The following is a 23,854-nucleotide window of genomic DNA, read 5'->3' on the forward strand; positions in this document are numbered from 1 at the left end:
ATGAGCGCATATTTTAGTCTAAATATCCAGGCGTTTTGTGGTTAGTTTGGCGTTGGACTTATATATATAAGAGCTAATAACCTCCTGTTTATTGATCAACCAACAAATACTTTAGTAAACTCTCGGTGTATATATCCACCTAGAAGCTGGGTGCACCTCTGAATGCGTATATTCCCGGGTGATGGATGTGTGTGTATATAATATTGTAATAAACATCACTAATGACATAACGTTGTGTACACAATGGTGTGGCTACAGATACTTCTGTGTTCTATTCTAGGTGTTGACTGCGTTGTGTTTATCAACTGTGGTAGGAGCTGAGAGCCAGGAGACTTACTCCAGTGGTGACCAACAAGTAAGTTCCTCAACAGTTGTCAAAATCTTTGGCCACATTTCCTTCACTCTGTTCTCATATCAGAGATTCTTGTCCTCCCCCATCACAATCCACAACAGTTGACTAACTCCCAGATACCTATTTTTGCTAGGTGAATATCGAAATCAGGTGTAAGAGCCTCCCCAACCTAACCTAACCATAACCTAACCATACAGTTATATGACAATTAATTTTTAACAAAGAATTCATTTTACTTTTTTGTTTTTCTCTCGAAATTTGTTGCAATCATTTATGCGATGTTTTGTCATTCGATGCAACAAAAAAAAACAAAAATTAAGCTGACGAAGCTCGCTCGTTGAAGCTTGCGAAGGAATACGAACATTTAACAAGTAGGTGAACATCTGAACTGTTTTTCTCTTTCATAACATATATGGTCAGCTAATTTTAAGTAATTACTCGAAAGTAATAAAAGTTCCTGTCCAGGTTATACTATTGTAATCTGCGGTAATAGTTAGCAGAACAGATTTGAATAAGCCGCAGACGGGGTCTGGTATAAGATATAGTGTATGTTATATCATATAAGATGCTTTCAACAAAGCTTCCAGCAATACCAAACTAAAGAAAAAAGGTCGCTTAATTTTCAAAATATATTTTATGAATAAATTCCCAAATCATATAGTAGCACAGAAGTGACATTATTCTTTTTCACATTACAGTTTGTTTCAAGAGGTTCTTACGAGCAACGTGGAACAAAGTACGACTACAAGTGGGCCGTCAATGAGGAATCGTCAAACGCTGAGTTTGATCATAAGGAAGCCCGTGACGACAACAATATCAAAGGGTCGTACTCCGTGCAGCTTCCCGACGGTCGTGTCCAGACCGTGACTTACTACGTGAATGGTGACTCTGGTTACGTGGCCGAGGTCACCTACCAGGGCGAGGCTCGCTACCCAGAGTCTGATGAGGCTCCTGTTTACACTCCACCCAGGCCTCGGTACTCAGCCCCTGAGTCAAAAGAGTCTGATGAGGCTCCTGTTTACATTCCACCCAGGCCTCGATACTCTGTCCCTGAAGCAGAAGAGCTCCAAGAGACTCCTGTTTTGACCACCCCAAGGCCTCGTTCCTCTGCCGATGAGCCTGAAGTAAAGACTCCACCAAGGCTCCCATATACTGCCCCAGAGTCTGATGAATCTCCTGAGGCTAATATTTACACCCTACCGAAGCGCCTGTACACTGCTCTTGACTCTAATGAGTCAAACTAATCCCTTTGGCTTAAAAAATCTAGAATAAATCTATTTATTTACATCTTAGTATTTGTCAACATTTTTTATTAGTACTTTTATATTTCTCTTAATAGGATAAATAGAAGAGTAACATTGAGTGAATAATTAACTTAAAATATGAGTAATTAAAGTCACTCATTGCAAAAATATATTTCATGCATTATAGTTACTTATAAATAGAAATTAATTTATGCCAATTATGCCAACTCCGACCCACCCATGTTGCGCACGTAGGCAAGATCAATTCTTTTTCTAAATTGGGTGAAGCTAGACACAAGCGCCTGGCCTTCAGCCTCGAACAGGCAGCCATTCTAATATATACACAAAATATATGAGGTCCCCGGCAGTTCCCGGGTCGACCGTGTGTCTAGGCCTCTCCCACACACACAGAGACCCTCCACCATCTCTTCTAACATATACATTTCTGCCACCCCTTTCCACATCATCACTGTAACCAGTTTCACAAAACACTGTGGCTTCAATTACTGTAAATGACCTTGACCACAGTATGAAACTCTCCATAGGAACACAATCACAATGCAAAGTTTCATGAGTCTAGTCCCAAGCGTCTTGCTTCCACAGTTCCAGCCCCACTCCTGTACCAGGTAAGTCCACTACGGGCTCACCATAGCCCGTGCTACTTGCAACTTTTTGTTCTGAGTAGCTGAATCTAAAACAAAAAGTCTTGCTTTCCAACCTTCCACAAATAGACAGACATTCTCTTTTATAGATAGATGGGGGTACCAGGTGGGGCACGGGCCTGTTTGTCTCTCCCTCTCCCCCATTCTCCCTCTCGACCCCCTCCCTTTCGCCCGTTCTCCCTTTCGCCCGTTCTCCCTCTCGCCCATTCTTTTTGCATGCCTGCCGTTCTCTCTCTCAGTGGTCAACAGATGCTTTAGTAATGTTAAATCAACATTATCGACGTTGAATTTATTTTGTATTAACATTATAGTTGTTGAATTAACGTTATTGTCGTTGAATCAACGTTTTCGACATGGAATCAACGATGTCGACGTTATTTTATAACAGCTATAACATCTATTGGATAACACTCAATGCACTAATAAACCTATATTTCAGAATTCAAAGGAATCGTTGATTGTCGCAATAGGAGCCTATTCTGCTTTATGTAGGGCATGGGTGCCGACCCCGTCCACCCTTTGACACTCACCCTACAATCATGAATCACCGTGCAGTTTGGTGAGGCTAGCCCCAAGTGCAATATATATATATATATATATATATATATATATATATATATATATATATATATATATATATATATATATATATATATATATATATATATATATATATATGTATATATATAAGTAAATCTTGCAAAGTTCAAAGTGGTAAGTTTTTGTGCGTTACTGCTGATGTTTCTATATCATGGTGAGTTTTGACGAACCTTAAAGGTTACGTTGAGACATGGTAACCTAAAATTGCTTCACCCAGTTATATCCAGCATGGAGATTAGGGCCTCGATAGGTTGGAGGCTAATATTCAGGGGCCCTGGTATGTGTTAGGCTCTCTCTCTGAAACCCTAGTATGTGGGAGTCTCTCTTCTTGGATCTCTGGTATGTGGGAAGCTCATCGTGAAGCCTTGACATGTAAGATGCCTAACTCTATACTACAATTCTAGAAATCGATATTCACCTTCAAAACCTTGGCTTTTAATATTCTCCTTCTTGCGTATATTACCTAGTCTCAGTGTTTGTGCTTGTAGTGTTTGCGGTGAATATATTAGCTAGTTTCAGTGTTAAGGCATGTAGTGGTTGTAGCATATATATATATATATATATATATATATATATATATATATATATATATATATATATATATATATATATATATGCTAGTTTTAGCGTCTGTACCATATATATTAGGCAGTATTGGCATTTATGCATGTATATTAGCCAATCATAGAGTCTGTAGCATATATATTAACTAGTCTTAGTGTCCATAACATGAATATTAGCTTGTCTTAGAAGCTGTAAACTGAATATTAATTATTCTTAATTACTGTAACCTGTATATTAACAAATCTTAGTGTCTGTAGTCTGTTTATTAACAAATTTTAGTGTCTGTAACCTTTATATTAACTAGTCTTAGTAGCTGTGACGTATTTATTTATTGGTCTTAGTAGCTGTAACCTATATATTTATTGGTCTTAGTAGCTGTACTCTTAAATTAACTAGCCTTAGCTAGTTAAATTAACTAATCATAGTGGCTGTAACCTGTATATTAGCTAGTCTTTGGAATTAGAGTTTAGTGAAGAGCAGTTGATGTATGTCTTAAGACCTATTACGTTCTGGAGGGTTATTGAGCCAACACGAGCTCACTGACCAATCAGCAAGTATACTTCAGTCTTTAACATAGTCCAGGACTAAATTTGTTGTTGTTGTTTTAGATTTAGCTACTCGGAACAAAAAGTTTCAAGCGGCACGGGCTATGTTGAGCTCGTAGTAGACTTACCTGGCACTGGAGCGGGGCTGTAACTCTGATGAGGATGAGGACTAAAGTAAACTCTTAAAGTAAACACAATTGCTTACTGACCATCTTGCATTTATACTTTAGTTCTGGACAGAGTCCAGCACGGAAGTAATCTCTCAATATATATACACCGAGAAGTAGTGTAAGGTTTTGGGTGTATATGTGTTGGACCCTTATCAAGACGCGGCATGGTGAGGCTCCAGGACAGACAGAAACGTCGTCACTTCATCTATTTTCATGTGTGTGGGTTGACTTATTCAAATAATATATAGTTTTCAGACCCCTGCCCTCAATTCCATCCAAAAACGTCCGAAATCTGTACCTGCGACACTGCTGGGTTCAATACCCGGGCGGCTGCCCCTCCCTTTGGTCGTGATTCAGAATGGTGACTCAAGCTTCGCAGTCCAGGTCAATAAGGTGAGAAGGTGAGACTTACTCACCTATACCTGGATTATCTCCAGCATTACACGTAAGACCAATAGGTCGTTAAATATTAGTCATGGTCGTCATGCACACCAAATCATATACAAGTCCACTACGGGTTCAAAATAGCCTGTGCTACTTGGAACTTTTGTTCCGAGTAGCTGAATATATAACAACAACAGTTATGTGTAGATCAATCTGTAAGAGACTTAGGATATATGATTAGCAGCAATCTGTGGCCGAGTTAGTAATACATCAATGAACGGAATAAAGTTAACAAAGAACTGGAATTTATGACAAGAAATATTAACAGGCACATCTTGATTACACTAATTCTGGGGCATGCTCTGTACCGATAAACTTTTCATGTTGAGCTTCTGGGAGTTTTATTAAAGCCTCTTAATTGCTTATTGGCCAACTAGCATATTGTTAAAAAACAAGATACTTTACCGAAAGATAAGGAATTAAGAGTGTTATGAGGTCTATATAATAAAACTTGCTGGTGCTAGGGGACGAAAAAGGTACCATCAACAGGTCACCAGCACTCCATAAGACAGGTTGTAGTGCTGAAGAAGGCTATCTCTCTCTCTCTCTCTCTCTCTCTCTCTCTCTCTCTCTCTCTCTCTCTCTCTCTCTCTCTCTCTCTCTCTCCTCCCCCCCTCCCCCCACACATTCGCATTTCATTGGAGGAATGTATGTGTTGATGTTTACCACAAAAGCCAATCACAGGAAGGAATTAGATTAAAGCTCCGCCCGCTTAATGTCAGTACATTAAGTTTACAAAAAACAACAACCCAGCTTATAAATTCACTGGTTAGTTAGTTAGTCAACTAACTAACTTCTAACAGCTTCAAACACTGGTCACTGTTTGACCAGTGATGTGTATTTATTATAATTAAAGAATTATCATAACTGGTTGTTATTCAATTAGATTTTATAGTATTTATAAGAGAATGGCTACCCTTGTCGTCTTGTAATTTCACCAGTGGGCGAGGCTTAGACAAAAAAATTCTAAAGTCTGCCACAAGAGGGAACCACTTGTCATAATAATGACTATACATTAACGTTAAGTTATTTAATAAATCCACAGTACTAAAATTTCAACAAAATAGCGTTGGAAACAGAATTATTAAGAAGATATGATTATTAATATTTAGGTTGATAATTTTACATACATTCATGTGTATCTAACAAGTGATTCCATCTGGTGGCAGACTATACCACTCAGTGAAGCAGCAGCGGCGAGCATGGTAGCATCCATAACGCTGGACTCCAAGCTCCACCCCCTAATAACGTTACATGTTAAGTTAAGCAGCCCTGTTATTCTTGTATAAGAACGGTAATATTTCATATAAGCTAATCATGTATATCGTAAATTTTAAATTTAGTTAAAATATTACAATTTTGCATAGCTCAGAGCTGAAACAACACATCATAAGCTGGGTTGCAGTGCTGAACGCCCATGAACATTGGGCGGAGCTTTTAGCTGGTCCACCTGAGTGATTGGGTGTTATGGTTAATGTCAACACAGAGTTAATACCAATGAAATTCGGGCGCGGAAAAAACGACGGTAAGTACAGCAACCCACGTTATGAGTTGCTGTTGGCCTGTCGATAGTGCGATTTCCTGCCACTAGATGGCGTCAGCAGTCAGTCGGCTATCGATCAAAATAAATTCTTCCTGAAGAGTGAAAAAATTATGGCTTAGCTTCGATGGCCATCTTGGTGATTTCATCAATACATCAGTCATCTAAATGCACATTTTACCAGTAGATTGACAGTTGTGAGGCAGGCCCAAAGAGCCAAAGCACAACCAGGTGAGTCCATTATTGATCCTATGACACCCAGTCTTCTGATGTTGATCTTATTGGTGTCAGATAAACTCATACATATCTTTAACTATTGAGTCCATTGTTAATAAAACTAACATAATGTCATCAAGTTATCATGTGAATTTAGTTCACATAACTATTTTCAAAATACCTATCACGCTGTTTCTTATAGGGATGGTTTTGATTTTGTATATTGTATATACAAAATCAAATGCGTCGATTTTTAATGAGAATAAATCTAAGAAAAGGATGATTCTTAAGGCTCTTTATTTCACACAAATAAGCTGAATAAATAATATGGGAATAATTTACTTGTTCAATTGAAATATTTCCATTTCCATTAATAAATAGTTGGTCTGTTAAGACTGTGGTGATTCGATGAGGAATATGAACGTTGGTGGTGATTACTTGGACTCATTAGAGTCACGGAAGAAGTAACGAGGTCTGGGTTGGACGAATACTGGAGCCTCACGAGACTCGTGGGAGTCTGGAGCGAAGTACCGAGGTCTGGGTTGGACGAATACTGGAACCTCTCGGGACTCGTGGGAGTCAGGAGCAGAGTACCGGGGCCTGGGTGGGGCGTAGCGGGGAGCCTCCCTGGACTCGTCGGAGTCTGGGTAGCGAGCCTCACCGTCGTACTTGACATCAGCGATGTAACCTGAGTCACCGTCCACGAAGTAAGTCACGGTCTGCAGACGACCGTCGGGAAGCTGCACGTAGTACGACCCCTTGGTGTCGTCACCATCGCGGGTCTCCTGGTGACCGAAGTTGTTGCCGGAGTCTTCGTGTTTCACAGCATAGTTGAAGTTGTACTGAGCCTCACTAGACTCGAACGACTCCGCTGAGTAAGGCTTTGAGCAAAAAAAAAGTATCATATAAATGCTATTGACTCAGTGAGCAATAAGTTCCTCATGGAGGTTAGAAATTGCCTAAGCTACTCTATCCCTTTAAGATGTATTTTCTTGTCTCTATAAACATACTTGAATTTGAACTTAAGTTCCTCATTTTGTTCTCGTAATTAAATATATTATAAATATATAAAGCTAGAAATAATCATAGAAATATTACTTTGGTCATGATTATTACAGTCGTTTTGATTGCTGGTTTAAGTTCAAATTTCTTAAGTTATTGAATGTAAATGAGAAACAAATTGCAGACACATAGTTTACGTTTCTTAAGTGGTTCGAGATACTGTATTAGATAATAATACATTTATATTTATGGAAACTCTGATTGAAACAAGGAAAATAGTTGAAAATAGACTTATCAAGTGCGTTGTTGAGAACATAGTTGCCAGTTACTGGTATTGATCCGACGGGATCTTAAGAGACAAGAATGAAAATTTGGTACTTACCCGAGGGGGACCATACGAGAACCTTTCCCTGCTGTCTGCAGTTGCCAAGGCTGCCAAGCCTAACACGATTAAGATCTGTAAAATAAAACGTATATCTTAATTAAACGATGAAAATTAAAGCCAGTTTCGTATTTGGAAATATATTTGAATGGTAACTGAGCAAGTATTGAAAGCTTGTGGGAGCTACCTGAGTCTTCATACTGCTTGCTGTGTTGTCACGAGGAACTGACTGCAGACCTTCTGTCGTGCTCTGTTTATATACTGAACGGCGCTACGGCCTCTTGGTCAAGGGCAAGATGTTGCTCAGTATTTTCCAGTGATTTGGTAAGTTTTTTTATACACTTAGCAGGAACATCAGGTGAAAGGAAGGTCTCCCGAACGTCTCCACCCTGCTCCGGAAATCGAACCCTGGGCCTTTAGGTTGTAAACCAACTGCATTATTTTAGATTCTGCTACTCGGAACATAAAATTCCAAGTAACACGGGGCTATGGTGAGCCCGTAGTGGACTTCCTCTTCACAGGAGCGGGGCTGTATTCTCTGGGCATCAGTAGCTGCTAATACAGTCCTTATGTGAGATATTTCCTTCAGTTTGTCGTTGATTCTTGGGAAACTGTGTAGAAATGTATCCAACTAGTTTCTGTCTACAGTGATCATTGAATTAAACGATTTTGTTGCTATAAAATTCCTTCCAAACCCCTTATCCCAATACTTCAATGACAAGCACTAAATGTATATATTAGACTTTGACTAGTTTCCGAATTAAGGTTCTAGAAGATCGTCAACAGTAGGCATCTGCTGGTAAGGACTATGATCTGATCTGGGGCTGTGGAAGCGGCCACACCTTAGGAAGCAACGTGACTTTTGTAAGGTCTCATTCCTTGCAAAGTCACCCATCTTAAAAGATAAGTAATAGCCACGTGAACTTATATCCAATTTGATCTTTCTGTTCGTAATCCCGGATTTGAAAAGAGAGATTTGGAATCCAAAGAAAAGGAAGAACCTCCAAGTGGGGAGCAGAAAATATGTATATCACCTTTGCATATTGTATTATTATTATTATTATTATTATTATTATTATTATTTTTATTATTATTATTATTATGTCATTAGAGTTTCTTTGACGAGTGCAAGCAAACTATCCTCTATAAACAATTTAGTTTCCTAGCGCATTTGACTGCAATATTTTTCACATGACTTGTGAAAAATAATTTTTCATAACATTCTACTCCAAATGTGGTAACTGATGAACTGTTTATCAGCGTTTTCTTGTGTAGTCTTATAACTGGTCGATATATTTTCTGTCTCCGTGAGATAATCATCTGATGGGGTTTTATCGGGGGCATCAATAACTTGACACCGTCGTCCACATGATAAGATAATTTCAAGGATTGTGTTGATGTGATTTACATCTTCTTTCTTGTCTCTTGAAAAAGCCAATGTACAATCATCTACATATGCACTTGCATCTGGTATTGGTTTAAAAGTTCATACAAGTAGATTTTTAACAGGAGTGATCCGATCTCACTGCCCGGGGGTATACTTGTTTCTAAGGCATAAATTCACAGGACAATTAATTGTTGATGACAACGCGGCAAGTTTTATTATTTAAGTGGTTTTTAATGAAGTGCAAACGATTCCCATCAACTCCATGTCTACAAATCTTACATGTCAATCCTTTATGACAGACACTATCAAATGCTCCAACAACATATAAGGCTATAATATGCAGTATGTATCCTCTACACAGCCGAGACTTCTGTGCCATTTTGCGGTCACTGTAGATAGTGATCTGATGTCCTTAAATACTCATTGCTTGTAACGTAATAAGCAATTTTAATCAAGATGCTTCTAAATTGTCTGAACAAGTATTTCTCAAATATCTTTCCCGTGACTAATTAGCTTGGTGTTGGGCTTAATGCCTGTCAACCTCTTGAGGTTATTAGGGTCACCACAAGAGCTTACTGACCATCCAGCAAGTATATTTTATTATTGAACATAGTCCAGAACTAAAGTAAACTCTCAGTGTATATGTACCGTGAAGAGTGGTACACTTCTCAGTGAATATATCGCTTGAGCGACTGCCTTAACTACCTACCTCATCTGGGTTTATGGCTAGCAACCTGTGGAAGGTCATTAAACAGAAGGGACATTTTTTATTTAGAGATATGGATATTTTATCCAATACACCTAAAAGACATGGAAGAGTAAGTCTTTGTATACCGAAATGTAATATCGTTTAGTGGCCAGGGTTAATGATCAATGCAACTTTGGAAAATGGCTGCAAGAGGTAGGCACATGTTGATAACAAGTAAAGACTTACAATCTTGTCCTAAGGCTTTGCTAACATTCGTTTCAGGAAAAAAACTTTAGTTTTTGTTTCCATTTTTTGGATTGTTTTAGAAAGATAAGCGGTAATTAGCAAGGGAAGGAAGCTCAGGGAGCAAACAATATGGCTTCGTAACTTTCATTTTGGAAATCGAGAAGCAAGACGATCAGCCTTCTTCATTATGCAGGTCTCATAATCCATAATCCATAACAGAGCCATCAGGTCTCTTTACAAGTTTTGTGTCAAATATCTAATGAGGATAAATCTAAGAAAATTATGATTTACTATGCTCTGTTTATTTCATACAAATAAATCTGAATAAATAATATAGGAATAATTTACTTGTTCAATTTAAATATTTACATATCCATTAATGAATAGTTGGTCCGTCAAGACTGTGGTGATTCGATATGAACGTTGGTGGTGATTACTTGGACTCATTAGAGTCACGGAAGAAGTAACGAGGTCTGGGTTGGACGAATACTGGAGCCTCACGAGACTCGTGGGAGTCTGGAGCGAAGTACCGAGGTCTGGGTTGGACGAATACTGGAGCCTCACGAGACTCGTGGGAGTCTGGAGCGAAGTACCGGGGCCTGGGTGGGACGTAGCGGGGAGCCTCCCTGGAGTCGTCGGAGTCTGGGTAGCGAGCTTCACCGTCGTACTTGACATCAGCGATGTAGCCTGAGTCTCCATCCACTATGTAGTTCACAGTCTGCAGACGACCGTCGGGAAGCTGCACGTAGTACGACCCCTTGGTGTCGTCACCGTCGCGGGTCTCCTGGTGACCGAAGTCGTTGCCGGAGTCTTCGTGTTTCACAGCATAGTTGAAGTTGTACTGAGCCTCACTAGACTCGAACGACTCCGCTGAGTAAGGCTTTGAGCAAAAAAAAGTATCATATAAATGCTATTGACTCAGTGAACAATAAGTTCCTCATGGAGGTTAGAAATTGCCTAAGCTACTCTATCCCTTTAAGATGTATTTGCTTGTCTCTATAAACATACTTGAATTTGAACTTAAGTTCCTCATTTTGTTCTCGTAATTAAATATATTATAAATATATAAAGCTAGAATTAAATAATCATAGAAATACTACTTTGGTCATGATTATTACAGTCCTTTTGATTGCTGGTTTAAGTTCAAATTTCTTAAGTTATTGAATGTAAATGAGAAACAAATTGCAGACACATAGTTTACGTTTTCTTAAGTGGTTCGAGATACTGTATTAGATAATAATGCATTTATGTTTATGGAAAATCTGATTGAAACTAGCAAAACAGTTATCTTGAAAATAGACTTATCAAGTGCGTTGTTGAGAACATAGTTGCCAGTTACTGGTACTGATCCGACGGGACCTTAAGAGACAAGAATTAAAATTTGGTACTCACCCGAGGGGGACCATACGAGAACCTTTCCCTGCTGTCTGCAGCTGCCAAGGCTGCCATGCCCAACACGATTAAGATCTGTAAATTAAAACATATCTTAAACGATGAAAATTAAAGCCAATTTCGTATTGGAATTGTATTTGAATGGTAACTGAGCAAGTACTGAAAGCATGTGGGAGCTACCTGAGTCTTCATACTGCTTGCTGTGTTGTCACGAGGAACTGACTGCAGACCTTCTGTCATGCTCTGTTTATATACAGAACGGCGCTACGGCCTCTTGGTCAAGGGCAAGATGTTGCTCAGTATTTTCCAGTGATTTTGTAAGTTTTTTTTATACACTTAGCAGGAACATCAGGTGAAAGGAAGGTCTCCCGAACGTCTCCACCCTGCTTCGGAAATCGAACCCTGGGCCTTTAGGTTGTAAACCAACTGCATTATTTTAGTTGTTGTTTTAGATTCTGCTACTCGGAACATAAAATTCCAAGTAACACGGGGCTATGGTGAGCCCGTAGTGGACTTCCTCTTCACAGGAGCGGGGCTGTATTCTCTGGGCATCAGTAGCTGCTAATACAGTCCTTATGTGAGATATTTCCTTCAGTTTGTCGTTGATTCTTGGGAAACTGTCTAGAAATGTATCCAACTATTTTCTGTCAACAGTGATCATTGAATTAAACGATTTTATTGCTATAAAATTCCTTCCAAACCCCTTATCCCAATACTTCAATGACAAGCACTAAATATTTATATTAGACTTTGACTAGTTTCCGAATTAAGGTTCTAGAAGGTCGTCAACAGTAGGCATCTGCTGGTCAGAACCATGATCTGATCTGGGGCTGTGGAAGCGGCCACACCTTAGGAAGCAACGTGACTTTTGTAAGGTCTCATTCCTTGCAAGGTCACCCATCTTAAAAGATAAGTAATAGCCACGTGAACTTATATCCAATTTGATCTTTCTGTTCGTAATCCCGGATTTGAAAAAGAGAGATTTGGAATCCAAAGAAAAGGGAGAACCTCCTAGTGGGGGAGCAGAAAATATGTATATCCCCTTTGCATATTGTATTATTATTATTATTATTATTATTATTATTATTATTATTATTATTATTATTATTATTATTATTATGTCATTTGAGTTACTTTGACGAGTGCAAGCAAACTATCCTCTATAAACAATTTAGTTTCCTAGCGCATTTCACTGCAATATTTTTCACATGACTTGTGAAAAATAATTTTTCATAACATTCTACTCCAAATGTGGTAACTGATGAACTGTTTATCAGCGTTTTCTTGTGTAGTCTTATAACTGGTCGATATATTATCTGTCTCCGTGAGATAACCATTTGATGGGGTTTTATCGGGGGCATCAATAACTTGACACCGTCGTCCACATGATAAGATAGTTTCAAGGATTTTGTTGATGTGATTTACATCTTCTTTCTTGTCTCTTGAAAAAGCCAATGTACAATCATCTACATATGCACTTGCATCTGGTATTGGTTTAAAAGTTCATACAAGTAGATTTTCAACAGGAGTGATCCGATCTCACTACCCGGGGGTATACTGTACTTGCTTCTATGGCATATTCACAGGATAATTGATTGTTGACGACAATGCGGCAGGTTTTATTACTTAAGTGGTTTTTAATGACGTGCAACGATTCCCATCAACTCTATGTCTATTACTCTTACACGTCAATCCTTTATGCCAGACACTCTCAAATGCTCCAACAACATATAACATACAGTATGTATCCTCTACACAGCCGAGACTTCTGTGCCATTTTGCGGTCACTATAGATAATGATCTGATGTCCTTAAATACTCATTGCTTGTAACGTAATAAGCAATTTTAATCAAGATGCTTTTGGATTGTCTGAACAAGTATTTGTCAAATATCTTTCCCGTGACTAATTAGCTTGGTGTTGGGCTTAATGCCTGTCAACCTCTTGAGGTTATTAGGGTCACCACAAGAGCTTACTGACCATCCAGCAAGTATATTTTATTATTGAACATAGTCCAGAACTAAAGTAAACTCTCAGTGTATATGTACCGTGAAGAGTGGTACACTTCTCAGTGAATATATCGCTTGAGCGACTGCCTTAACTACCTACCTCATCTGGGTTTATGGCTAGCAACCTGTGGAAGGTCATTAAACAGAAGGGACATTTTTTATTTAGAGATATGGATATTTTATCCAATACACCTAAAAGACATGGAAGAGTAAGTCTTTGTATACCTAAATGTAATATCGTTTAGTGGCCAGGGTTAATGATCAATGCAACTTTGGAAAATGGATGCAAGAGGTAGGCACATGTTGATAACAAGTAAAGACTTACAATAGAAAGATAAGCGGTAATTAGCAAGGGAAGGTAGCTCAGGGAGCAAACGATATGGCTTCGTAACTTTCATTTTGGAAATCGAAAAGCAAGACTCTCAGCCTTCTTCATTATGCAGGTTTCATAATCCATAATCCATAACAGAGCCATCAGGTCTCTTTACAAGTTTTGTGTCAAATATCTAATGAGGATAAATCTAAGAAAATTATGATATACTATGCTCTGTTTATTTCATACAAATAAATCTGAATAAATAATATAGGAATAATTTACTTGTTCAATTTAAATATTTACATATCCATTAATGAATAGTTGCTCCGTCAAGACTGTGGTGATTCGATATGAACGTTGTTGGTGATTACTTGGACTCATTAGAGTCATGGAAGAAGTAACGAGGTCTGGGTTGGACGAATACTGGAGCCTCACGAGACTCGTGGGAGTCTGGAGCGAAGTACCGAGGTCTGGGTTGGACGAATACTGGAGCCTCACGAGACTCGTGGGAGTCTGGAGCGAAGTACCGGGGCCTGGGTGGGGCGTAGCGGGGAGCCTCCCTGGACTCGTCGGAGTCTGGGTAGCGAGCCTCACCGTCGTACTTGACATCAGCGATGTAGCCTGAGTCACCGTCCACTATGTAGTTCACAGTCTGCAGACGACCGTCGGGAAGCTGCACGTAGTACGACCCCTTGGTGTCGTCACCGTTGCGGGTCTCCTGGTGACCGAAGTCGTTGCCGGAGTCTTCGTGTTTCACAGCATAGTTGAAGTTGTACTGAGCCTCACTAGACTCAAAAGACTCCGCTGAGTAAGGCTTTGAATAAAGAAAATAATTATATATAAATACTATTGTGTCAATGAGAAACAACACAAGTTCCTCATTTTGCTCTCTTACTAAAATAAAATATTTTACAAATAAAGGAAGCTAGTAATATTGTTAGAAATATTACTTTGGTCATGGTAATTACAATTGTTCTGATTGCAGGTTTAAGTTCATATTCATTAAGCTTTTGAATATAAATGATAAATAAATTACAGGCACGTTTTACTTTGTCTTAAGTGTTTCGATACACTAGTAAATTCATTTATGTTTAATTAGAATCTGTTTAAAACTATCACAATAGTAATCTTCAAAACAGGTTTATCAAGTGCGTTGTTGAGAACACAGTTCTCAGTTACTGGTACTGATCCGAGGGGGACCTTAAGAGATAAGAACGAAAATTTGACACTAACCCGAGGGGGACCATAGGAGAACCTTTCCCTGCTGTCTGCAGCTGATAGGGCTGCCATGCCTAACACCATCAAGATCTGCATATTAAAATAATATATATATAAGTTGAGCGTAGCAATCGTTATCCTGTTTGATAATTAATTTAAAAATCTGATAGAACATGCATTGAGAGCGTATGAGAGATACCTGAGTCTTCATGTTGCTTGCTGTGTTATTACAAGGAACTGATTGTGGACCCTCTGTCGTGTTCTGTTTATATACAGAACGGCGCTACGGCCTCTCGGTCAAGGCAAGCTGTTGCTCAGTATTTCCCAGTGATTTTGAAACATTTCTTATACAGCGTCATCGGGAGAAATGAAGGCCTCCCAGTCGTCTCCACCCTGCTGCGGTAATCGAACCAGGGGACATCAGGTTGGAAACCAATTGCGGTGACCATACTGCACTACAGGACTTCATCAGTAAGTTAACTGCTAACACAGTCCTTATGTGAGATATTGCCTTCAGTTTATTATTGATTCTCGGGAGACTGTCTGGCAATATATCCAGTTAGATCTTTTCTACAGCGAACGTTGGAATAAATAGTTTTGTTGCTATAAAAGCTCTTCCATATACCTTATCCCAGGTCTAATGAAAAACACTAAATGTTAATATTTGACTTTGGTTTTGAAAGGAAGATCGTCAAAAATTACCATCTGCTGGATATTACATTAGCTTGATCTGGGTCAGTAGAGGCGAATACATCTAAGAAAGCAACGTGGCTCTTTTCTTGCAAGGTCAGATACCTCGCAAGGCCAGACCTCTTGAAAGAAATTTTATAGCCATGTAGGCTTATATTCCATTTCGATCCTTTTGTTTGGAATCCAGGTAGTGAAGAGGAATTTGGAATACGCAGTAAAGGCAGAACCACAAAACTGGGAGCACAAATGTATATTCAGACTCTGAACACATTATAATCAAATCCTCTTAATAATTATAACTATTATTATTATTATTTTCGTCTTACACGTCTTTAGAATCTAAAGTTTTGTATGATAGAATTTCCGTTTTCTGTAGCAATGCGAGTACTCTATATTTTGATTGAATTCTATTGTGTTTTTTGCTGCACATTAACTAAGAGCCAAACCAAAACACCGAAACACGTCATATACGACATTAGGAGTGGAAATTTGTGAAAAATTATCCCTCGTAAGATATGTGAAAAATATGGCATTTCAAAGATGTAAACACAATTACAAAACAGCCGAAATTCAACCCCCGCAAGCGCAACCGAGTGTGTACAAAGTTGATGTTACAGTGTGTTTTGGTTGCCATCAAGTTACCAAATGTTTTACGTGAGTTTGTATATTATGGGTGAAACGAGCGTTGAAATTACTCTGTGCAAAGGGGACAACTGTCTGGTAATTACATATCGCAAATCTTGATTTACAGTTTGTTCATGAGGTACTTGCACGGAAGCTAAATTAATGGTATGCAATTTTTAGCTTTGTAGAACTGACAGTTCAGCTGTATATATTGTGGTGGGGAGTGTGTATGAATCGTATTGGGTCAAGTAAATTAACTTCGATTCTCACTAGATGAGCAGCCATATCTTGAATTATATTTAACAACTTTAGATAAATTGAGGACAGTAATCCTAAATAAGTGGTAAGTACTCCATTATAGATCTCATTTGGTAGTTAGAGTTTTTACATATACAAGGAAGGAAAATTTTTTCATAAATGTCCACTCCATAATGTGGTAAATAAAGGGATGCATATCAGTGTTTTCTTGTGTAGTCTTATGACAGAACCATATATTTAGTCCCTCCGTGAGATGACCATCAGCCGAAGTTTTATTTGTGGCAACAAGGACTTGCCATAGTCGTCCCCAAGATAAGATAGTTTTAAGGATTTTATTGATGCGAGTTACATCTTTCTCGTCTCCTTAAAAAATCCTTGTACAATCATCTACAAGGGCACTTGAATCTGATATTAGCTTCATGGAAAAAATACCATAGGAGTGTTTCAACCACACTGCCTTTGAGTACTTGCCTCTGTAGTATGTTCACATGAGGACTGATTGTTCACAACTTGGATTGTTGTTTTAGATTCAGCTACTCGGAACAAAAAGTTCCAAGCAGCACGGGCTATAGTCAGCCCATCGTACATACCTGGCACAGGAGGTGTGTCGGAGAGGCACACAGGTATACTTTACATCCTAGATGTTGTTTTAGATTCAGCTACTCGGAAAAAAAAATCCAAAGTAGCACGGGCTATAGTCAGCCCGTAGTGGACTTTCCTGGCACAGAAGCGGGGCTGTAACTCTAACAACCTGAATTGGTTAATTAATGAAGATGAAGCCAATCAAGAGGTGAGACAGGGGCATGAAAAGCCCGTAAGACAACCTGAAAAGTTCGATTATTTAAATAGTTTTCAGTGAGGTGCAGAAGATTTTCATGAACTCCATGTCTACTAAGTTTACACGTCTCTCCTTTATAACAGACATTATAAAATGCTCCATCAAGAGCTATGTCATTTACGGGTTCACCATAGCCCGTGCTACATGTACATTTCATCCTGAGTAGCTAAATTTAAAACAACAAACAACAGCTATGTCATACATTCTCTCCACAATCAGGTCTCTCGGTTCGTTTTGCGGCCAACTGTAGTAGCAGATCTGATACCCTTTTATCTCTAATTCCACATAGCTTTTTACTTATTATGTAGTTTTTATAAAGAATTTTTTGTTAATGTCTCAACAAGGAAATTTTCAAATATCTTTCCAAGACTAAATGGCTTGGCGTTGGACTTAATGCCTATCAACCTCTGGAGTGTTATTTAGACTGTCACAATTGCTAACAGATCAGCCAGGAAGTATAATTTAATCTTGAACATACTCTTTAAACTAAAGTAAACTCTCAGTGTATGTACACCGAGTTGAGTACACCTCTTGGTGCATACATTCCTTACTGAATGAAAGAATGCTGCTCTATAGTTTTCTAAAGATGTATTGCTTTGCTTTCAGTTGACTAGTACAAGCCAGGCCTTCTAGATTAGTTGTGAAGTTTGCTGTTCATTGTAAGCTTGGAGGACTGCTGCCAGTGGAAGTGCACATATTTTTATGATGTAGAAATTCACAGTGTTGTATTGTTATAGAAATTCACAGCCTTGCTAACATTTGTTTCAAATACGTTTTTCCCGTTTGTTATATAACAGAACGGTAAGCAGAATTGGCAAGGGAAAGTAGCTCAGGGAGAGAACGGTTTGGAGCAGTAACTTCCCTCTTGCGAAGTGAGAAGCAAGAAGCTCATCCTTTTACATTATACAGGTAGTTACAGACCTATCATGTTTGTTTATAAGATTTGCGTTAAATTTCTAATGAGGGGCAACTAAGAAAATTACCATTCTCTATGCTGTCTTTATTTCATACAAATAATTTGAATAAATATTATAGGAATTATTTACTTGCACAATTGAAATATTTACATTTCATTTAATAAATAGTTGGTCTGTTAAGACTAGTGATTCGATGAGGAATATGAACGTTGATGGTGATTACTTGGACTCATTAGAGTCACCGAAGAAGTAACGAGGTCTGGGTTGGACGAATACTGGAGCCTCACGGGACTCATGGGAGTCCGGAGCAGAGTACCGGGGCCTGGGAGCGGCGTAGCGGGGAGCCTCCCTGGATTCGTCGGAGTCTGGGTAGCGAGCCTCACCGTCGTACTTGACATCAGCGATGTAGCCTGAGTCACCGTCCACGAAGTAAGTCACGGTCTGCAGACGACCGTCGGGAAGCTGCACGTAGTACGACCCCTTGGTGTCGTCACCGTCGCGGGTCTCCTGGTGACCGAAGTCGTTGCCAGAGTCTTCGTGTTTCACAGCATAGTTAAAGTTGTACTGAGCCTCACTAGACTCGAAAGACTCCGCTGAGTAACGCTTTAAATAGGAAAAATAATCATATGTAAAGACTCTTGTCTCAATGAGCAACACCGCAAGTTTCTGATTTTATTATCGCACTTAAATTTGTAAATAAGGAAATGACGTCAGTAATAATGGTACAAATACTACTTAATTCATAATAATTATAATTGTTCTGATTGCAGGTTTCAGCTCTTGTTTATTAAGTTAATGAATGAATGAGAAACAAGTTACAGACGCTTATTCTATTTTTTCGCTAAGTGGTTCTAGGCACTAGCTAAGACATTTGTGGTTATAAACAATCTGTTTGAACGTATCAAAATAATCTTCAAAATAGGCTTATCAATCTATTTGTTAAAGACAAGTTAATAATTACTGACACTCACCCGAGGGGGACCATAGGAGAACGATTCCCTGCTGTCTGCGGCTGCCAAGGCTACCACGCCCAACACGATCAAAATCTGTAATATGATATATTATATATATAACTGTTGTGAATTAATACCTTTAGCTTGTTTGATAATGTATTTGAATGGTGATCAAAGAAGGACTGAGAGTATATGAGAGCTACCTGAGTCTTCATGTTGATTGCTGTGTTGTCACGATGAACTGACTGCAGACCCTCTGTCGTGCTCTGTTTATATACAGAACGGCTGTGGTTTCTCGGTCAAGGGCAAGATTTTGTTGGCTACTTCCAAGCGCCTTTTTGTAAAATTGATGCACATTCAATTCCGAAGGCTAAATTAAGTTCTGAATACGACATCATTTAACAAAATAATTCTTAGATACAGAAACTCTCATTGAAGAACTTTCTGAAGATAACTCTTTGAGTTTGAGTGTATCTGGTTCCTTTCTTCTGTCTTCCTCATGAAAGTTTCACGTGAAAATTTTGGCTGTTGATCTTATCTATATTGCAAAATATAAATCACGAAAAAATCCATAATAGTAATTTTCACATGATAAGATACTAACTCTAAAAGATTTTAGATATTTGTGTAAAGCAAAGAAAAATTACGATATATATTCTTTTAAAAGCTTAAGTATTTTGAATCAACTAATATGTTAAACAAAAATACGAGGATTAGTGAAATTGCACGAAAGTATCTATGTTGAAATAAAAATATCATGATTTAGTGTTATCATTACTACTTATTATGCTATAATTAATGAAGAATTAATTAATTACTAAATGTGAGTAACATTCTTGGTTCCTGGTACTAAAACCTTGATTCTTTAACATTCTTAAAATATTTAAATACATTAGTTTCAAGAATTTATTTTGTAAAGTGAACTATAAATCGAAGAATCCTAGCTTTTCTAAACAAATTTACCTTTAGATCATATTATAGATTCCAGTTCAGAAAATTTTACTTGGGAACTTAATAAATATTGATGATAGTTCATTATTTTTATATAAAGAACAGACTGGTCACACGCAAAACATGCTGTTATCACGAAGAACAGACTGGTCACACGCAAAATATGCTGTTATCACGAAGAACAGACTGGTCACACGCGAAACAGGCTGTTATCACGAAGAACAGACTGGTCGCACGCAAAATATGCTGTTATCACGAAGAACAGACTGGTCGCACGCAAAATATGCTGTTATCACGAAGAACAGACTGGTCACACGCGAAACAGGCTGTTATCACGAAGAACAGACTGGTCGCACGCAAAATATGCTGTTATCACGAAGAACAGACTGGTCGCACGCAAAATATGCTGTTATCACGAAGAACAGACTGGTCGCACGCAAAATATGCTGTTATCACGAAGAACAGACTGGTCACACGCGAAACAGGCTGTTATCACGAAGAACAGACTGGTCACACGCAAAACATGCTGTTATCACGAAGAACAGACTGGTCACACGCAAAACATGCTGTTATCACGAAGAACAGACTTGTCACGAAGACCTGAAACTTACCCAACTGTTGCCATACGTTTTGCTCTGAGCCACGCGTCAAGCCTGGGACAAGTTTTTGTATGACGAACCATATTTTTTTTACGAAGCGTCGTGTTGCCTAAGCAATTGGCATAGATTTCAGAGTCGTGGAAACACTTCAGATGTGCAATAAAATTTTGCATGTGATGTAAATTTCGTTTTCTGATTGGTTTGTTGTGGGTGTTACATTCTAGGCCAATCAACCTCTGGAGGATTACAAAGTCTGCCAAAAGTGCTAACTACCCAGCCGGCAAGTACATTTTAGTTTAGCATTCCATCCAGGCCTACAGAATGCTCTCAATCCAGCCGCTGATAAATAGAATACACAACAAAATATATTTAATTTTTATAATGTGTTTGCTATGCTAAGCCTATGTTATTTTGTTCCCAGTAGTTTCTAATGTAGTTAAGTAAATTAATAATGTTTGAAATTGGTAAAGAAAAGAAAACTAAATATTAATACACAAGACAAGTTTCTTTCTGGCGTAGTGGTTTAGGTTCGAGTCCTGGCCAGGGATTGTCTGGGCGCGAATCATTAACCGTTCACATCTGGTCATCCAGTAGTAATTGGGGAGCTTGTTGTTACCCGATTGGCGGGTCGTGCTCCGTGGAAAGCCAGTAGGGAAAGGTTTTGGGAAGCCTTACCCTTCCCATGAGCTATGGGAAAAGAAAGCTCTCATACTGCCAACAGAAATCAGAAGGCGCCTGCTTCTGTACCCACCTGCGAAAACGAGAAAAAATTGATCCTCAACAAAAGTTGTTACTCTCCTTCTCTACGAGTCTTGCCATGAAATAAAAAAAACTGATGGAAACTTTGATTTATGTGAAAACTTTATAAAATCATTGGCAGCAGACAAGATTATTTAGCCTACAGCATATGAATATTGGTACGAACACTGGTTTAGCATGGTTAAAATCTACTAGCATATGTAATTTGGTATGAACACTTGTGTATTGGAGGAAAAAAACTAGCAGATAATATGTATTATTGATTCATGTGTGCTGCCTCCACATGCAACATGCCTCCCACAATCCCCCGAAGGTGCTGCCTCTCCTACAAGAACTGCCTCACACAGTTCCTTTCAAGTGATCTCATCGAGATCATTAAAATATTGAACAAGGTGGTGGTTATTATTCTAGTCTACTTCTTTACAAGGTCAGATGTAACACATACAAGGGGTAACAGCTTCACGCTCAACAAGCCACAATGTAGCACAGAAAACAGGAGATGCTTTTTCACCCATTGGTTCATAAACTCATGGAACTGCCTACCCGTTAATGCCAGGACATTAGTTTATAATCCCGATAGAAGGAAGATCCTCAAGAACAATGGGGGAGTCTTAGAAAAACGACGGCTTTTTGTCCCCGTCGAGATCACAAGGGAGGGATAGTGATCTTCAGATAAACTCAGGTTAATTCAAGCAAGTACCACCTCAAACACACTGCCCTAAGGCATTGAACTCAACAAGCTGATTGAAGATCTTATTGCAGATATACGATCGTGAGAGGTATAAGTCACCGTCCTCATATCTCCAGCAAACGAGGTGTTACCCAAGGATGAATGCAACGCCCGTATTTATGCAACTCCGGCAACATGTCACGAACGCGTTGCAAAGCCATCATGTCTCAGAGAGTTATCTGGAAATCATGGTATATATATATATATATATATATATATATATATATATATATATATATATATATATATATATATATATATATATATATATTTATATATATATATATATATATATATATATATATATATATATATATATATACGCTCAAGACTCCGCTCCAATATAGAAGCATCAAGAAATATGGACCAATAGGCTTTCTACAAACACTTCTATTCAATATCCATTGTTTCGTGTTCTGTCTTGTGTTGATACTTTTAATACCCTATTAATATCCTCTAATGCCACATCATCCTTCCCACCTTACTCAAATGTAATGCCACATCACCCTTCCCACCTCACTCAAATGTAGATATAAAATCAGGGAAACGCAAGTTCTAATCAGTTATATATATATATATATATATATATATATATATATATATATATATATATATATATATATATATATATATATATATATATATATATATATATATATATATATATATATATATATATATATATATATATATATCTGTGGTCCACATTGGGCCGTTCGCATGAGAATGGTTGACCTCTTTACTCTAGGAAGGACTGCGGATCCAAGGTTATAAAAGATTATAAATTGTGGTCGTTTAGTAAGGGATTGCCCGCAAGTTGCCGCCTGCATCCTCACCACGCCCACACGCACGCCCTCACCACGCCCACACCTGGGTAGAACTAGGGTTATGGGATGAATTGAGGTTCGAGGCAAAAGAAGTTTGGGTAACTAGCGTCTAAATGCCACCAAATGCCAGCCTTCCACTGCAAATGTTTTCCGAGACACTCGTAAATTTCCTCTGACATAAATGTTAAATGCACGTCATCTGAGACGTCGGCAAGAGCCCGCAACAAATAACATAAGAACACAAGCATTAAGGAAACTGCAGAAGGCCCTATGAGCTCATACGAGGCAGTTCCTATTTATACCCTTCCATACTCATTCATATATGTCTATAACCTACGGTTGAAACAATTGGCTCATACTCAAACTCACGGTTGAAACAATCAACAAATCCCATATCTATTATGTTACTTAGCAATTTCTTCCATAGATCAGCCACCCTATTTCTAAACCAGTATTTACCCCAGGGCTTTCCTGACAAGACCCAACAGGTGGTCTTACAACGTTTTACTACCCCTTGTAAATACGGGTTACAGAACAGGCAATGTTGTAGGTCAGGTTGCAAAACTCTCCATCCCACCTCAATCGAACCCTAAGGGCAAAACTGTCTCTGTCTGACCTTTAGTAAAGAGGAACTTGAGTGCCCCTCATAGAAGATCACATGACACTTGAGTGTTCATTCATGCATTGGTGCTAATACAATTATTTATCATACATTTTATTGGGTATATCTTAT

General features: G+C 38.5%; 4 protein-coding genes and 1 long non-coding RNA gene across 5 annotated transcripts; 1 reads left to right on the forward strand and 4 right to left on the reverse strand.

Moving 5' to 3' along the window:
* Nucleotides 1-278: 278 nt before the first annotated feature.
* Nucleotides 279-1,637, forward strand: LOC123770139 (uncharacterized). Its single transcript, XR_011222080.1, has 2 exons — nt 279-355; nt 1,051-1,637. It is a non-coding gene; the product is annotated as an uncharacterized lncRNA (long non-coding RNA).
* A 4,978-nt stretch (nt 1,638-6,615) lies between these two features.
* Nucleotides 6,616-7,985, reverse strand: LOC138350438 (cuticle protein 21-like). The gene is made up of 3 exons (XM_069301144.1): nt 7,909-7,985; nt 7,722-7,796; nt 6,616-7,218 (listed from the first exon to the last, which is right to left on the reverse strand). The coding sequence occupies exons 1-3, from the start codon at nt 7,918-7,920 to the stop codon at nt 6,772-6,774; spliced, it is 534 nt and encodes a 177-aa protein (XP_069157245.1). The 5' UTR covers nt 7,921-7,985; the 3' UTR covers nt 6,616-6,771.
* A 2,343-nt stretch (nt 7,986-10,328) lies between these two features.
* LOC123769902 (cuticle protein 18.6-like) lies at nt 10,329-11,705 on the reverse strand. The gene is made up of 3 exons (XM_045761337.2): nt 11,615-11,705; nt 11,435-11,509; nt 10,329-10,922 (listed from the first exon to the last, which is right to left on the reverse strand). The coding sequence occupies exons 1-3, from the start codon at nt 11,672-11,674 to the stop codon at nt 10,476-10,478; spliced, it is 582 nt and encodes a 193-aa protein (XP_045617293.2). The 5' UTR covers nt 11,675-11,705; the 3' UTR covers nt 10,329-10,475.
* Nucleotides 11,706-13,996: 2,291 nt separating this feature from the next.
* LOC123769900 (pro-resilin-like) lies at nt 13,997-15,199 on the reverse strand. Its single transcript, XM_045761336.2, has 3 exons — nt 15,175-15,199; nt 14,991-15,065; nt 13,997-14,571 (listed from the first exon to the last, which is right to left on the reverse strand). The coding sequence occupies exons 1-3, from the start codon at nt 15,184-15,186 to the stop codon at nt 14,125-14,127; spliced, it is 534 nt and encodes a 177-aa protein (XP_045617292.2). The 5' UTR covers nt 15,187-15,199; the 3' UTR covers nt 13,997-14,124.
* Nucleotides 15,200-18,370: 3,171 nt separating this feature from the next.
* LOC123769904 (pro-resilin-like) lies at nt 18,371-19,495 on the reverse strand. Its single transcript, XM_045761339.2, has 3 exons — nt 19,459-19,495; nt 19,274-19,348; nt 18,371-18,905 (listed from the first exon to the last, which is right to left on the reverse strand). The coding sequence occupies exons 1-3, from the start codon at nt 19,468-19,470 to the stop codon at nt 18,522-18,524; spliced, it is 471 nt and encodes a 156-aa protein (XP_045617295.2). The 5' UTR covers nt 19,471-19,495; the 3' UTR covers nt 18,371-18,521.
* Between the last annotated feature and the right edge of the window lie 4,359 nt (nt 19,496-23,854).

This window comes from Procambarus clarkii, chromosome 45 (genome assembly GCF_040958095.1).
Source record: "Procambarus clarkii isolate CNS0578487 chromosome 45, FALCON_Pclarkii_2.0, whole genome shotgun sequence".
Classification (NCBI taxonomy): domain Eukaryota; kingdom Metazoa; phylum Arthropoda; class Malacostraca; order Decapoda; family Cambaridae; genus Procambarus; species Procambarus clarkii.

Excerpts from the sequence above, each read along its gene's own strand:
- LOC138350438 (XM_069301144.1), bottom strand. Across the intron at positions 7,219-7,721 it reads TCTCGTATGGTCCCCCTCGG|CCTTACTCAGCGGAGTCGTT; the intron begins GTAAGTACCAAA and ends TTTTGCTCAAAG.
- LOC123769902 (XM_045761337.2), bottom strand. The coding sequence starts at position 11,674 with ATGACAGAAGGTCTGCAGTCAGTTCCTCGTGACAACACAGCAAGCAGT. Across the intron at positions 11,510-11,614 it reads CAAGCAGTATGAAGACTCAG|ATCTTAATCGTGTTGGGCAT; the intron begins GTAGCTCCCACA and ends TTTAATTTACAG. Across the intron at positions 10,923-11,434 it reads TCTCGTATGGTCCCCCTCGG|CCTTACTCAGCGGAGTCGTT; the intron begins GTGAGTACCAAA and ends TTTTGCTCAAAG.
- LOC123769900 (XM_045761336.2), bottom strand. Across the intron at positions 14,572-14,990 it reads TCTCCTATGGTCCCCCTCGG|CCTTACTCAGCGGAGTCTTT; the intron begins GTTAGTGTCAAA and ends CTTTATTCAAAG.
- LOC123769904 (XM_045761339.2), bottom strand. Across the intron at positions 18,906-19,273 it reads TCTCCTATGGTCCCCCTCGG|CGTTACTCAGCGGAGTCTTT; the intron begins GTGAGTGTCAGT and ends TCCTATTTAAAG.